At 36.4% G+C, this 12,680-nt stretch overlaps 1 protein-coding gene across 1 annotated transcript in view; it reads right to left on the reverse strand.

The window, feature by feature from the left end:
• Positions 1–12,680, reverse strand: part of TMA16 (translation machinery associated 16 homolog) — an 18,869-nt gene continuing 6,189 nt past the window's right edge. The window contains exons 3-7 of the mRNA XM_042829719.1: positions 9,498–9,535; positions 8,620–8,704; positions 7,503–7,651; positions 1,408–1,450; positions 1–233 (exon numbers count right to left, since the gene is read on the reverse strand). Coding sequence (XP_042685653.1) covers positions 92–233; positions 1,408–1,450; positions 7,503–7,651; positions 8,620–8,704; positions 9,498–9,535 — 457 coding nt within the window. The 3' untranslated portion in view covers positions 1–91. The remainder of the gene's footprint in view (positions 234–1,407; positions 1,451–7,502; positions 7,652–8,619; positions 8,705–9,497; positions 9,536–12,680) is intronic.

A 12,680-nucleotide genomic window follows, 5' to 3' on the forward strand; every position in this document is an offset into this window, starting at 1 on the left:
TATAATTACAAACACTAGCTTTATTCTTGATTCCACAACAACTGAAATAAGTTTCTTACAATTCCCTTCAGCCGTTCCAGCTCCTGAATCTTCATGAAGCCACATCTTCTGTTTTATTCAGTTCTTTTTCAGCTTCCACATCTGACACCTCAGTGTGAATGCAAACAGCATCCCTAAATGACAGCTTTCTCATTTTGATGTTTGGCAGCTTCTTCAGATCACCATCCCACTCCCTTAAAGAAAAAAAAAAAAGTCATGAAAAACAACAAGCAATAGAAGTAGTAGGAAAGACTAGCAGAATTAGTTTGCCTTTTTTTCCTGAAGTGAGGCTGCTCTTAAGTGAGGAGCCTCTCAAGTGAGGCTGCTTTTCTGCATTATATTATCATCACAACTGCAGTATGACTAAGCATCCATGTGTTTACCTCATCTTGTACACTACAGCAGCTGTGATTTCTTTGTGAAGAACTAGGTAATTTCAGATTTGACACTCTGGACAAAAAAAGCAGCAATCAAATAATTCACTTCATTCCCAAAGCCTATTTCTCTCCTCAGTTACTTTAGGCCAACTCTTTGTAGGTTTAACATATTAAACCCCTGGTCTTTTAAGCAATGGAAGAGCAGCTTGGAGAAGTTCACTTCATCTGGATGCTTACTTTGCAAAGTTAATATCAACAGGTACATGAAGTGCTTTATTCTGATTTCTGACTGTTAACATTTTATATGACTTTAGGCAAACAGATCCAATGCATCACTGCCTATGGCAGTGGAGCTGGAACTGGATGATGTTTAAGGTCCCTTCCAACCCAAACCATTCTGTGATTCTGTGACTGACTTTGTGGAGACACAAAATGTTAGTAAATGTTAGTTCACATGGGAAGTATATTACTTCTAAAGGCTGTATAAAAGAGGAAGGGGTCATTTAAATATCACAAGTCCTGTATTCAGTTAATAGGATGCTTGCTTTTTCTGAAGGGCAAAGAGAGAATTTGCCAATTATAATGCAGATATCTTTGGCTTGCCTCTACCAAGCTAATAAAACAACATGATCATCAGATATCCAAGTACAAAAAGTCAGCTGTGTGTGAATAAACAGAGCAGCCAGAGGTCTCATTTTGACAAAAAACATTCTCTGAGTACAGCCAAAGAGAAATACTTCAGTTACAGAAATAAAACTCTAACTGTTGGAACTTTCTAACCCTTGCAATATCTTACTGATTAGCTGTCATTAACACTTAGGCTGCAACAGCTAAGAAGTGCAGAATTAGCTACACCTCATCTGGCTTTGCAAATGACAAATTCTTTAGCAGTCTGCATATATTATTTGTTAAGAAAAAAGACATACAATAGGTCAAATTCAAACAGTGTTTTGCACAAACAGATTTAGTAGTGAGATAACAAAGAACTTACCTGAAAAATTTAAGGTGCTTGCTGTTCACAATGTCTGGGATTTCTAATGGGAGTGAAATTAAATGCTATTAGACGTGCTACATTATTCAAGCAAGTCTCATTTCAAAGAAAGAAGAGTGAAGTAAGGGCTGAACACAGTATTTCAGATCATGAGGAGTCATACTAGAAAGCTCCTATTTATGTGTTTTTCTAGGAAGACCTCTCATCAGAAGTGAAATTATACTTATGAACTACTCCGGAATTCAAATGTACCGAACACTGAGAATTCAATTCTAACAAGTTATAAAAAAGAGGATGCTTCAGCTTCTCCTAAGTCACATATCTGAGAAACAGTGAAGCATTTAAAGTTTGTGTTTAAAAAAAAAAAAGGCCAATGAATAAACCAGAAAAATAATTAAGTTACTATTTGTTTTCACAGAGTTGCTAGCATCCTCAACCAAGATCAAGCTGTGGGTTGTTTTTAAACAGACATTTATTCATTTATTCATAATAAAAAGATAACTCCACTCAGCAGAACTGACTGTGAAAACATTCAGAAGTGGCCTGAATACCACAAGCATCACTGCTAATTAGTGAGCACTAAGGCTTCTGTAAGTATTTTGAAACATCTATAGAAAAACAATTTCAAAGCACTTAAGTCACCACTGCAAGCAAGACAGATCAGTAATGGACTTAGGGAAGTGCCATCAGTCTGAGTGAGTAAATCTCACCAGTGCTTCAACGTGCTTCTCAACATTTGCTACAGGGAAGCTTGTTGCTGCTTCTGAAATGACTGTCAAATGCTTTACATTACATGCAATGTAATATTTAGAAAGAATGTTGACACTTCTCATGAATTGATGTTCCTCTAAGTAAAATAGAAATGTACATCAGTAGTTTAAATTTTAGACTGAAAGTTTTCATAAAGATGAAGTCTCTTTCCCAAACCTGATTTGAGTGAAGTATACTGACTGCAAATCTTTATTACCTTTGGTAGCAAAAAAAAAAGGCAAGAAGCACAGTTAATTTTGGCACAGATTATTTTTTGCTCCCTGGGAATCCATGATGTTCCTACCAGATGTGTTGTTTGTAACTCATGCAAAATTTTACCTAGAAGGCCTACACTGCTTTGCTTTGATTCAGTGCCATTCTCTTCCTGGTCAAGTCCAAAATATTACATACGACCCATGTTTAATATCATCACTAATTATAGAGATTTAGAAGCCTTAGTTTTGGGTTTTTTTTAATGTAAAATAAATCATGTAGTTAAAATACATTGTTAACAGACAATATTTTATACTGTAGATTTCACAGCCTTCAAGAAGAAAGTCTGCTTGCTACCTCTGAAATATTGAATCCATTTGATTTTAGCTCTTAAAAATATAAGATTTTAGTACATCTTACACTGTCCTTGAGCGAGCCCTGAACACAGTTTTGCATTTGTTCATCTCTCAGTGTTCTTGGGCATTACAAAAATAAATCAGATGATGCTATCAATGCAGGATTATAGATGGTTTTGCTACATAATGTAGAGTGATGATACCTACCTCTTATCTTCGTGGCCAGATAGGCTTTGCAATTCAGAAAAATATTTTTTCCCTTTACATTGGGTTATAAAGTCAGCTGAGGACTAATAATACATGCAACAATTCTTGATACTTATTACTTTGACTTTTGCAGACTGCTTCTTGATAAACAGGTATAGTGACAGCAATCACAGCTGAGTAAGGCAAAGCAAAGGAACATATACCTTACTCCTTTGGTTTCTGCTGTCATTTCTGAACCTAATTTGCTTTAAAAACCTTACGTCACAAGAGGGTGTTTACTGAGATAAAAATGGAAAAAAAAAATGGCAGATGGAGAAACAGAGCATAAGAGCTAGTGGAAAAGAAATGAAGGAAGTATGTCAGGTAACAGATAGCATCTGGCATTTCTAAGATGAAGTGTTCAGCAGCTTATTTGCTGCAATGAAACAGCAGTGAAAAATGTATTTTTTCCCCACATTTCTGACACTCTCAGATACTCTTAACTGATTTTCTTCTGAGGAAGAACAAACTGTGCTAGCTCTCAAGTTTTGTCACAAAGACGATACTCCTTAACACCATTTCAAGACAAGGAACTGAGCTTAATTTGTAACAGAGCTTTTGAGAAATATTGGCAAATCAACCCCTTTATAGTTGACTGGATGAAGAAGCATCAGAACAGATTACTTCTAGTTCCTATGAGCACCAGGAGTGCAAGCTCTGAGCTGTGGGTTTGAACAATCCTGCCTCTGTGCACAGGCAGGAACTGGAGACTTTCTAAAACAAAACCAGAAAAAAAGCAGGTGTAGGATGCAATCCCATTGCCAGAGTGCTTCACAGCACTACTTTTTACCAAGTGGAATCACGTTCTGTGACAGTCTCCTGAAATATTTCATGTCCTTCTAGAAGCACATTGTTCATAAAAACATCATTGTTTTTCATAGCACTATTTCCCTCTCCAAAAACAAAGAGCTGCACAAGAGATTTACCTAAATCTCAAAGGAACTGAAACATCACTGCTCTTGACAGAGAATATAAGCAGCCTATGTATAATGTGGCATGCTTTCCCCTCAACTTCCTCCTTTGGCTTGGCCTCTCAACAGGAAGACTGTGAGCAAAAGCACTGACAATACTCTCATTAAGCTAGATGGATGATCACAAAACTTATACCTCAGTATCAAGACATCTTGCTGATCCATAGTGATTAAGAGTTTATTTTAAACTTCAATAGCTTTGCTAAGATTTTAGCTTAGATTGACTGTGCACATGTGATCCCTTATACATAAAACACTGATTAAGCTTGGGATTGGATCTAGCTGCACCTAGGCTTGTTGTTTCTGTTCTTTGAAGGAGTTCAGAAAGTAAAGGAGTCTACTGCAAACTTCACTGCTCTGAACCTCATCCTCTGCACAGTAAATAAGTGTATTTAGTCATCTCAAATCTTCTTAAGAAGCTGGCTTATTTATAATTAAGTTTTGGTAAAACACTGCATTAGATTTATATACAAATACATCCCTGCTTTTCTTTATGAGTGGAATTTGTAGTGTAATTGCTGTCCATGATAATGATTGTCTGTGAGTGTTGTAGCTACACCAGCAGATACATGCAAGTGATACAACTTTCATTTAAATCGAAATCAATATCCTTACATCCTGAAGTTTCAAGAATAGACTAATAAAAGTGGTACGTTAAGCTTCAAAGGCTGTTCTTCCCCAGAACTTACACTGTGCTACTGTAAGAACATGCCAGTTAAATGGAAACAAATAATCAAAAACGTACAATCTTCAGAGGAAGCAATTATGATGCTTTCCAACAGAAAGTGTACTATTCTGAGTTCCAAGCCTATGTCACATGATTTAGGATTCCCTTTCAGTAGCTTTCCAAAAAACACATAAGACCAGATTTGACACAAATGATGATACATTAGGAGCAAGATGGCAGTACAACTGATGTAGATGTATTTAAGGAATAAGGGAGTGATAAGGAACTGCTAACAGAACAACCTTTCAGACTGAATGCTCCCTGTGTAGATACCCTTTGTTTTTTTTCCCAGACTAAGACTTACTATGCTTTTGGATGTCCTCCACTTTTGTAAACAGCCAGTAAAATAATTGCTTCTCCATTTACACATATCTGACATATACATCAATTTCTATGATCATTTCTTCAACATAAACAATTCATATCATGTAGCTTGTTCATAGCAAACGTGCATCTACAACAACTGAGTTCAGGAACGGGTGCAAAAACTTAAATACAGTTGTAAAAGCCCCTCTCTTCACAGCTTTCAGTGACAATAATTACTCAGAAGCATAAAAGCAGTTTCCAGCTGATTCCCATTTATCCCCAATCTGTAATTACAGTCTTTAGCAGCAACTATTGTCTGTGAGTGAACACTACCCTAGACAGAGAGCAAAACCTGCAGCAGCTGTTATAACAAATAATGAATAATTTGAGAGCGTATTTAATATATGAAGTTGCACTATGCTCTCTGAATGCTTTACTTACTAATACTATAATAACCTCCAATTTTGCTTGCAATACTTTTGGATTCTTCTTTATTTTTATGTTGTGCTTGTGCATTTGATGTCTTTGTCTAGTTTTACTTGTTTTGTCAGCTTTCCACAAGGCAACAAAGGAAAAATGGAATATCTGAGCCATTTGATAACATTAATAGCATCTATTTTCCTATGACTTTTTCTGTCTTCCAAGTAAACAGTATGGTTTTCCATTAGGCATGAGGTCATACAGGTATTTCTGAATCCCTCTCTGATGGCAAAGTGTACTACACAACACTTCTAATATTTTGAGACATACTCATTTATTTTATTGGTAAAATAAAGTGGAAAGGGAAATATGACACACCATCAAAACTTGGTCCTTTGTATCTCAGCAATTTTGATGTGTCACTTTTTCCCCAACTTACTTTCACTAGCTGGACTGACTGACTTTGAACACTACTTTATCATTAAAGCAAAGTTTATCACTTGCCTCTAACATCCTTGCTTGTTAAAGAAAAAATGCAAATCACAAGTTTCAGTACTATTCTGTACTTGACTGTAAGCTCTTTGCTTTTTTTTTTTTACTTTCATTATCTTTTCTTCCTTACTTAACCAGCTTACTGATGCTTCTTTTCAGCCCAGTTCCAGCTGTCTAGTTCTTAAACTTGCATTTCTCACTCACAAGCAGTTTGCACCTGCATGCCCTCTCCTGTAAGACAAAATACTTTCACAGTGCATTTATTCCTTCTTAAGGGAAACTCTAGGCCTCTTCTGAGGAAATGTTTGTGTTGTGGTTTTTGCATGACTGCTTCCCAGCTGATCTCAGAAGACTTAACCAGATACTACACTGCCAAAGGATGACCTGTGATAACACAGAAGTCAACAAGAATAACTGGCATTACGCTTTCATTCAAACTTGTGATGATGGCCAGTGTAAATGCTAAATGTCTGAGACTGCTTTCAGCTGGGCTCTCACTGCTAGCTCTCATTAGTAATGCTTAATTTGAAAGCTTCACAATTCTTGCGTTTGATTATTCAGAGGTTGATTATAAGGGCCTTCTCACATATTCCCTCCAACACCACCTCTTATAAGTTAAAGGAAGCACAGAGCCTCTACTTGAGAATAAGAGGGACAGTGTGTTTATCCTACTTGGTAAACATCATCTGTGCCTGTAAAATTGTTTGCAGGGTCATAACAGTCCAACATATCCTCCAGGACTGCCTGAATTCTAATAGGAATACTCCAGAAGTATTCAAGCTTTGGAAATATATCAGAAGTACAATTTTTGATGCAACCATTTTCCCACATAGAGCACACCTTGAATTTAGAGGAATGATGGGCCTCTCCCTGAAGCTCATGAGCTTTTGGCTCATGAGTTTGTAGAGGTTTTGGTTGTCTTGAAGTTCACAGACCCTAAAGCCCACTCTCTCATCACATCAAACTGTTGAAGTTCCTCATGCCACTGGTCTGCTTTGGTGGAAAGGTGCAAGCTGGGTCACAGGATTAACCCTAATGGTAAGTTTGCACATTATTGAAGAAGTATTAAAGCAAGCCATGTATATAGATTTCATTGGCACAACCCCACCCAAAACCTAATTAATTTGCAGAGGAAAACACTTTATTCCCCATATGCACACTATTCACCAATGCACACTAAAATATGCACTGAAATGCATTTTTAATATAAAAAGTCTTAGCATAAAATGAAGATTCAAGCATGCTGGATCACTATATACACATAATATGCATTTGAGACTTAAATGCCTGAGACTTGAGACTTAAATGTACGTTAAATGCCACTTGCACTTCAAAAATATATTTTACTTACCTGTACTAAAGATACAATGCAATTAAATGTCAATTAATGTAGTGGAATTATGTCAGATCTCTCTCATCCTTCTCTCCCCCCCCAGCACTGTTTCTTTATCCTGCCCTTCCCCTCCCTGCCCAACTTCTCTGTAAGGTACTCCACAAATAGTTAACTCCTCTGAGCAGTGAAAAACGTAATACTTACAAATTTTACTTTGATTTTGGCCTTGTTAGTTGGTAGAGAGGCATGACCACAGGATTATCACTAAAGCTTTTACGTACCTATCCCATAGCCTTCATAGAGCAGTCTTTCACGTTCCATGGTCTGCTTGATGACAGCTTCCCTTGATCCATGCTGTCTTCCCTGTCTACCCTTAATACTGTTTCGTAACTCAATCTGCTCCAACTCAGCACTGAACCGTTCCATATACCTGAAAGAAATACAGTCCTTTATGCTAGAGGTAACTTTTTGCAGAACAATCACTTGGACAATCTAAGAAGATATTTTGCAAATCGTATTTTCAAAATGAGTCAGATACAGCTCATCAAATCTACCAAAATAACTTTAATCTACAAGCTGGAAGTTCCATTTAGAACTACGTTTGAATCATCTGCTGCTTTCAGAAAGGTGCTGTGTTTTTCTTTCTTTAATTTGCTTTTTTGTTCAAACAGTTTGAATGAAATTTTCATGTTATCATAACTGATCTGCTCTGGATAACCACTAAGCTTTAACTGCTGAAGTTCTTCTTTGCAGTGTCATCACTGTGTAAACGTTCAAACAGTTAAAAATGGATCCAGAAAATAAGGTGGCATTGCCTTCGCAGTATCACAAGTGTTGACCAGCATAGAAAGTATTTCAGAGCTCCTGAAAGGAAACTGATACAATGCAAATTCTTAATACATATAGGTCATTGTGCTTGCAGGTATAAAAACAAAATGGTGGCAGACCACATGTACATATGCACAAAGCTGAGCTCTAGCCAAATCCAATTTTGATATTTCCTAAACAAATCAGTATTCAGGACACTTGTCTTCTCAGCAAAGAAATAAAAGGATTAAGAAGTGCAATTACATTGGTGCATTTAAGTTTCAATGAAACCCAACTAGCAAACTCAGACCATTATAATACCTCTCCAGATCATTAGTTGTCCACAAGCTGCAAAAGCAGGAACAGGCTTTAATAAAAACACAAGGCTCACTTCAGCAATTTCAATGCATATTGGAAGATGGATACATTTCAGTACAGAACAACCTTCAATTTTGATAAAATTAGCTACTTGGTATTACTAACAGGCTTACACAGAAAGGAACACCTAAGTCACTACAGAGATCTTATTTAGAAACATTATTTTGAAAGGCAAATCAAGTTCTTCAGTGCTCTTTTAACACCCAGACTTACTCTTCAATTAGTTCACACGCTTCCTTCTTTGTGTATTCAGTTTTATTGGGGTCAAGGTGACTCTGGAACCATTGCAGTTTTTCTCCTACGGGAATGAAGTTAATGTTGATTATCATTATGGTAGCACCAGGAAAGACTGAAGTTCTTCAAAGTTACTGAAATAAACTCATTGTCTTTTTTCCCTTCAAGAACCTGAATGGCATCATAAAGATCTGCCCGGGTATGAAGGCAGCTATAATAGAAATATTGTCTTCCTTATGGAAAAGTGTTTTGATGCTTTAATGTAAAATACTGGAAATGAGAGTCTGAAATAATAGATAACCAATAAAATGGTTTAATTACTTAAGATGGCAAATAAGGAAAACAAAGAAGAAATCACAACAGAACAAAGGCTGAACAAGAGTTCCAGTTACCACAGTTTTTAAACAGACTGAATTAAAAAGGAAAGAAGTACTTCATATTGTGTCTTGGAAGTCTTGTATTTACTTCAGAGCACAGCATGTCCATTTATCTATATCTATAATCTTCTTTCACAAACATTTATAGCAATTGTCTCCATGTAGATTCAAAAGCATACAGATAATACAGATTCAAAAGCAGATGGTTGGCTTACACTGACCCATTATAAACAAGCTTAATCTTTATGTAATCTTTCTGTAAAGCCTAACCTTTAGTCAAAAATCCTATTTCATCTCCTGTACGTACTACTTCTGAGAACGTCAGGTATTTCAGCTACAAAGACTACAAAGTCTATTCTACACTTACAGAGTCAGATCATAAAGACAATCCAGTTGGAATAGCTATAAAGTTAGATAAAGTAACAAAAATTTACCATAGAAAGTTGTGTAATGTATTTGGTAATAAAAGTTTCTGCTCACCAATAATACTCAGACGTAAAGCTTTCTCAGTCTTTAACCTAATGGAGCAAAACAAACATGTTAGCAAGGAAGGAGTAAAGTGCAAATAGTTTTCTTCATTTTCCTTCTTCAAAAGGAAAATATTTAGATGAAAGTCAAGGTAGAATGGCAAACAAATATCTGCCAAATATAGAAGAACAAACTGTCATGCTACTATTTAATTAACTTTAAATAATTCAAGTTAGCGCTTAGTGAACAGTAAACATTTATGTGAAAAGTTCGTATGTTAAAAAAATGAAACCAAGTTTTTGTTTTATTAATAAGAACTATGAAGAAAATCTGAAAGTATTTTCCAGATTATCCCACCTCAGTCTGTGGTGGGATAACAAAGTCTCCTGCATCCTATAGGATGCCTGTGCACAATTCAGTTGGTGATCAACTCCAGTCCTATTGAGAAGTTCTCAGGGAATACAAGTTCTGTAACAGGGAGCTCTTAACTCATTTTGCAGCAAGGAACGCTGTTGAATTTCACTTCATTTCCAGAAAGAAATGGAATTGATAGTTGGGATAAGTATAAAAAAATATATGTGCATGTTCACTGTCTATGTTCAAGGACTTGTGACATTATTAAGGCTTTTTTTGTCTGTTATGTAATAAAATGGCTCAAGAATAAAAAAATAAAGGATATATTTTGAAAGAACAACTATCAAAGTTCAAGACACTTCCAAGCTGTTTGCTTTTGTATTAAATTCTTTGTACTCTGTAGAATCTAATGAGCATTTCACACTTAACTGAAGTAGCTTACAGGACAAAAAAGCGTCTCACCTGTTAAAAAAATACTCAGATCAAAAGAGAAAGTCCTACTTTCTAGAAACAAACATACATGGGTCACATGGCCATTAACCTACATTATTAAAATAAATAGACTTTTCAAGTAGTTTTCACTTCATTCTCTGAAGTGATACTGAAAGCCACATAAAAACCAATGTGTGTCCAAGTTGCTGAGATTTTCACTAACACATTAAAGGAAAGCTGCTTTTTTTCTGTTGTTACAGATGCCACAGCATCTTGGATAAGAATTTTTAATGTAGAAAGCTACAGAAGACAAACAAGCAGGATGAGTGTTATCATACCTGCAAAAAGCTGGTTGGCTAAAGAAATATAATGTTTAAGCAGAAATGACATCAGGGTGAAAGGACAGACCTGGATGAGACTGGTAAAAACAAAGGGAAAAGGATTAAGATTAGAAGCCAGCTTTAAAAGTCTGCTGTAGAAGATTTCTTCAAGATAATTATGGTTGATAGCCCATGGAGGGCTTACAGCACACAGCATGGAGTTTTGACAGGTCACAGTGTGCACGGAAAGGATTTGTATTCCCACGCAGCGGAGCTGCACACCAGCAGTCCCAGCTGTGAATCTGGCATAGCAACAAAGTGAGCCAAGCACATCTGCAACGAGTTGCCATGGAGAAAACTACAGTGCCATCGAGAAAAGCTCTCTCTTTAAAATCATAACACCATCTATTTGTGGTTTACAACCATTTGTACCTGCAGTGGTCAATGGATCACTTATCTAGGCAATTATGTACGTAATCAAGCTTATTTTCTGGCAGAAAAGCCTTCTTTATTAAGGAGTACACAACTTATCTCAGTATGAGAAATACTAGAAGATATGATCAGATACTGCCTCGCTGTACTTTTCCTAAGAGCATTACCTCAGTGCCTGCTAGAAAATACCAGTGTTTGCAAGGAAGCTAATCAAATAAGGCAAGGCAAAGATAGTTCCTCATCTCCTTCCACACAGTGAATAACATCTTTTACTCAAGGGAAAGAGAGGATAAGGGCAAGGATTCAACCTTGCAGCAAGCTCTTGACTCCAACTGAAAGAAAAATGTAAATCATACGTTTAGACATTATGGAAAAGGATGATTAAAGGTTTTCTTGAGGTTTAGTAGATACTGTGTGAAGAGCAACACAGGGAAGAAAAAGGTGTAATTCAAGTGGATAAGTTTGTTGAAGACTGCAGACAATTTGTCACACCTTACTGTGATTGGGATTGGTCTTCTGTAGTTTCTAGACAAGCTTCTTATTTCTGTTATATTTCATTGAGAATGATTGCATTGAAGACTATTTGGATGACATGCTATGAAAGACTTCTGTAACTTAAAGAATTTTGCCTTCCTTCTTCTCCAGTGTCACACTGTAATACTGAAATTTCGTGTGCAGATAACAATGGGTAATTAATTGGTTTGGACACAATTTATAGAACACTTTGCTATCACAATAAGCTTTGGATGGTCCAGGTTGACACACTACTTTTAGCAGGATAGTTTCTGTGTGAGGAACAAAGGATTGTATCAATTACCATCAGACTAAGAAACCTGTGCCTGAAATAATAAGAAAGTTTGGAAAAGGAGAGGCAGAAATCAAGAAACAGAGCCTAAGACAAAATCTGTATCCTCAAACTGTTGAGCATGTCTGCTTATTAAAAAAAAAAGCTTTTAACATTCAAAACAAAGAAAGCTTAAAGCAGAAGACAGCGCTCTACATTGTCTAATCTTAAACTGAGACATTCTGTGAAGACAGTAGGCTTCACTGGTCCCTCACAGAATTAAAGAGAAAGCAGCTGTTCTTTCACTAGCTTGTTTGAAGCACACCCTTAATTAGCCTGCTGAGCAGCCAGTACTTAATGGCTTTCCATAAAAAGGTGCTTTTTCCTCAGGTTAATCTATTACACCCCTCAGAAGAGGTCTGTTTGTTTCACTTGGAAGAATACTGCTGCCATGACCACCTCCTTTTGCTGTACTTTAAAGAAACAGAAAGGCTAACTGTGCTGTTACTTTTATAGAAAATTTTACTTCCTTTATGTAAAGTTCCTTCTTAAAAAGCAATCACGTTTACAAAGGCAACTTTTCCATGAAGAAAAATAACTAAATGGTAAACCAAATGGGAAACTGCTATTCCAGGTGGGTTGCTTATTATAATTAGCTTCTTTCTGTTATAAAAGGAAACAAAAGAAGCACTTAAGAATTTGTCAGTACGGGTACTACACTAATATAATTCTGCCCACATGATCGAATCTTTTTCTGATTTACGTGTGCCATGTCACAATGAATACCCAATATAACCTTAACACACTGTTTTTGTGTATGTGTATGGGAGCTATTGAGTCAGGGCCTGAACCTCTGATTGATCACCTGAGGAG

Source organism: Centrocercus urophasianus, unplaced genomic scaffold (assembly GCF_019232065.1).
Source record: "Centrocercus urophasianus isolate 14NV4802_14NV808 unplaced genomic scaffold, USGS_Curo_1.0 seq_32, whole genome shotgun sequence".
Taxonomy (NCBI): Eukaryota; Metazoa; Chordata; class Aves; order Galliformes; family Phasianidae; genus Centrocercus; species Centrocercus urophasianus.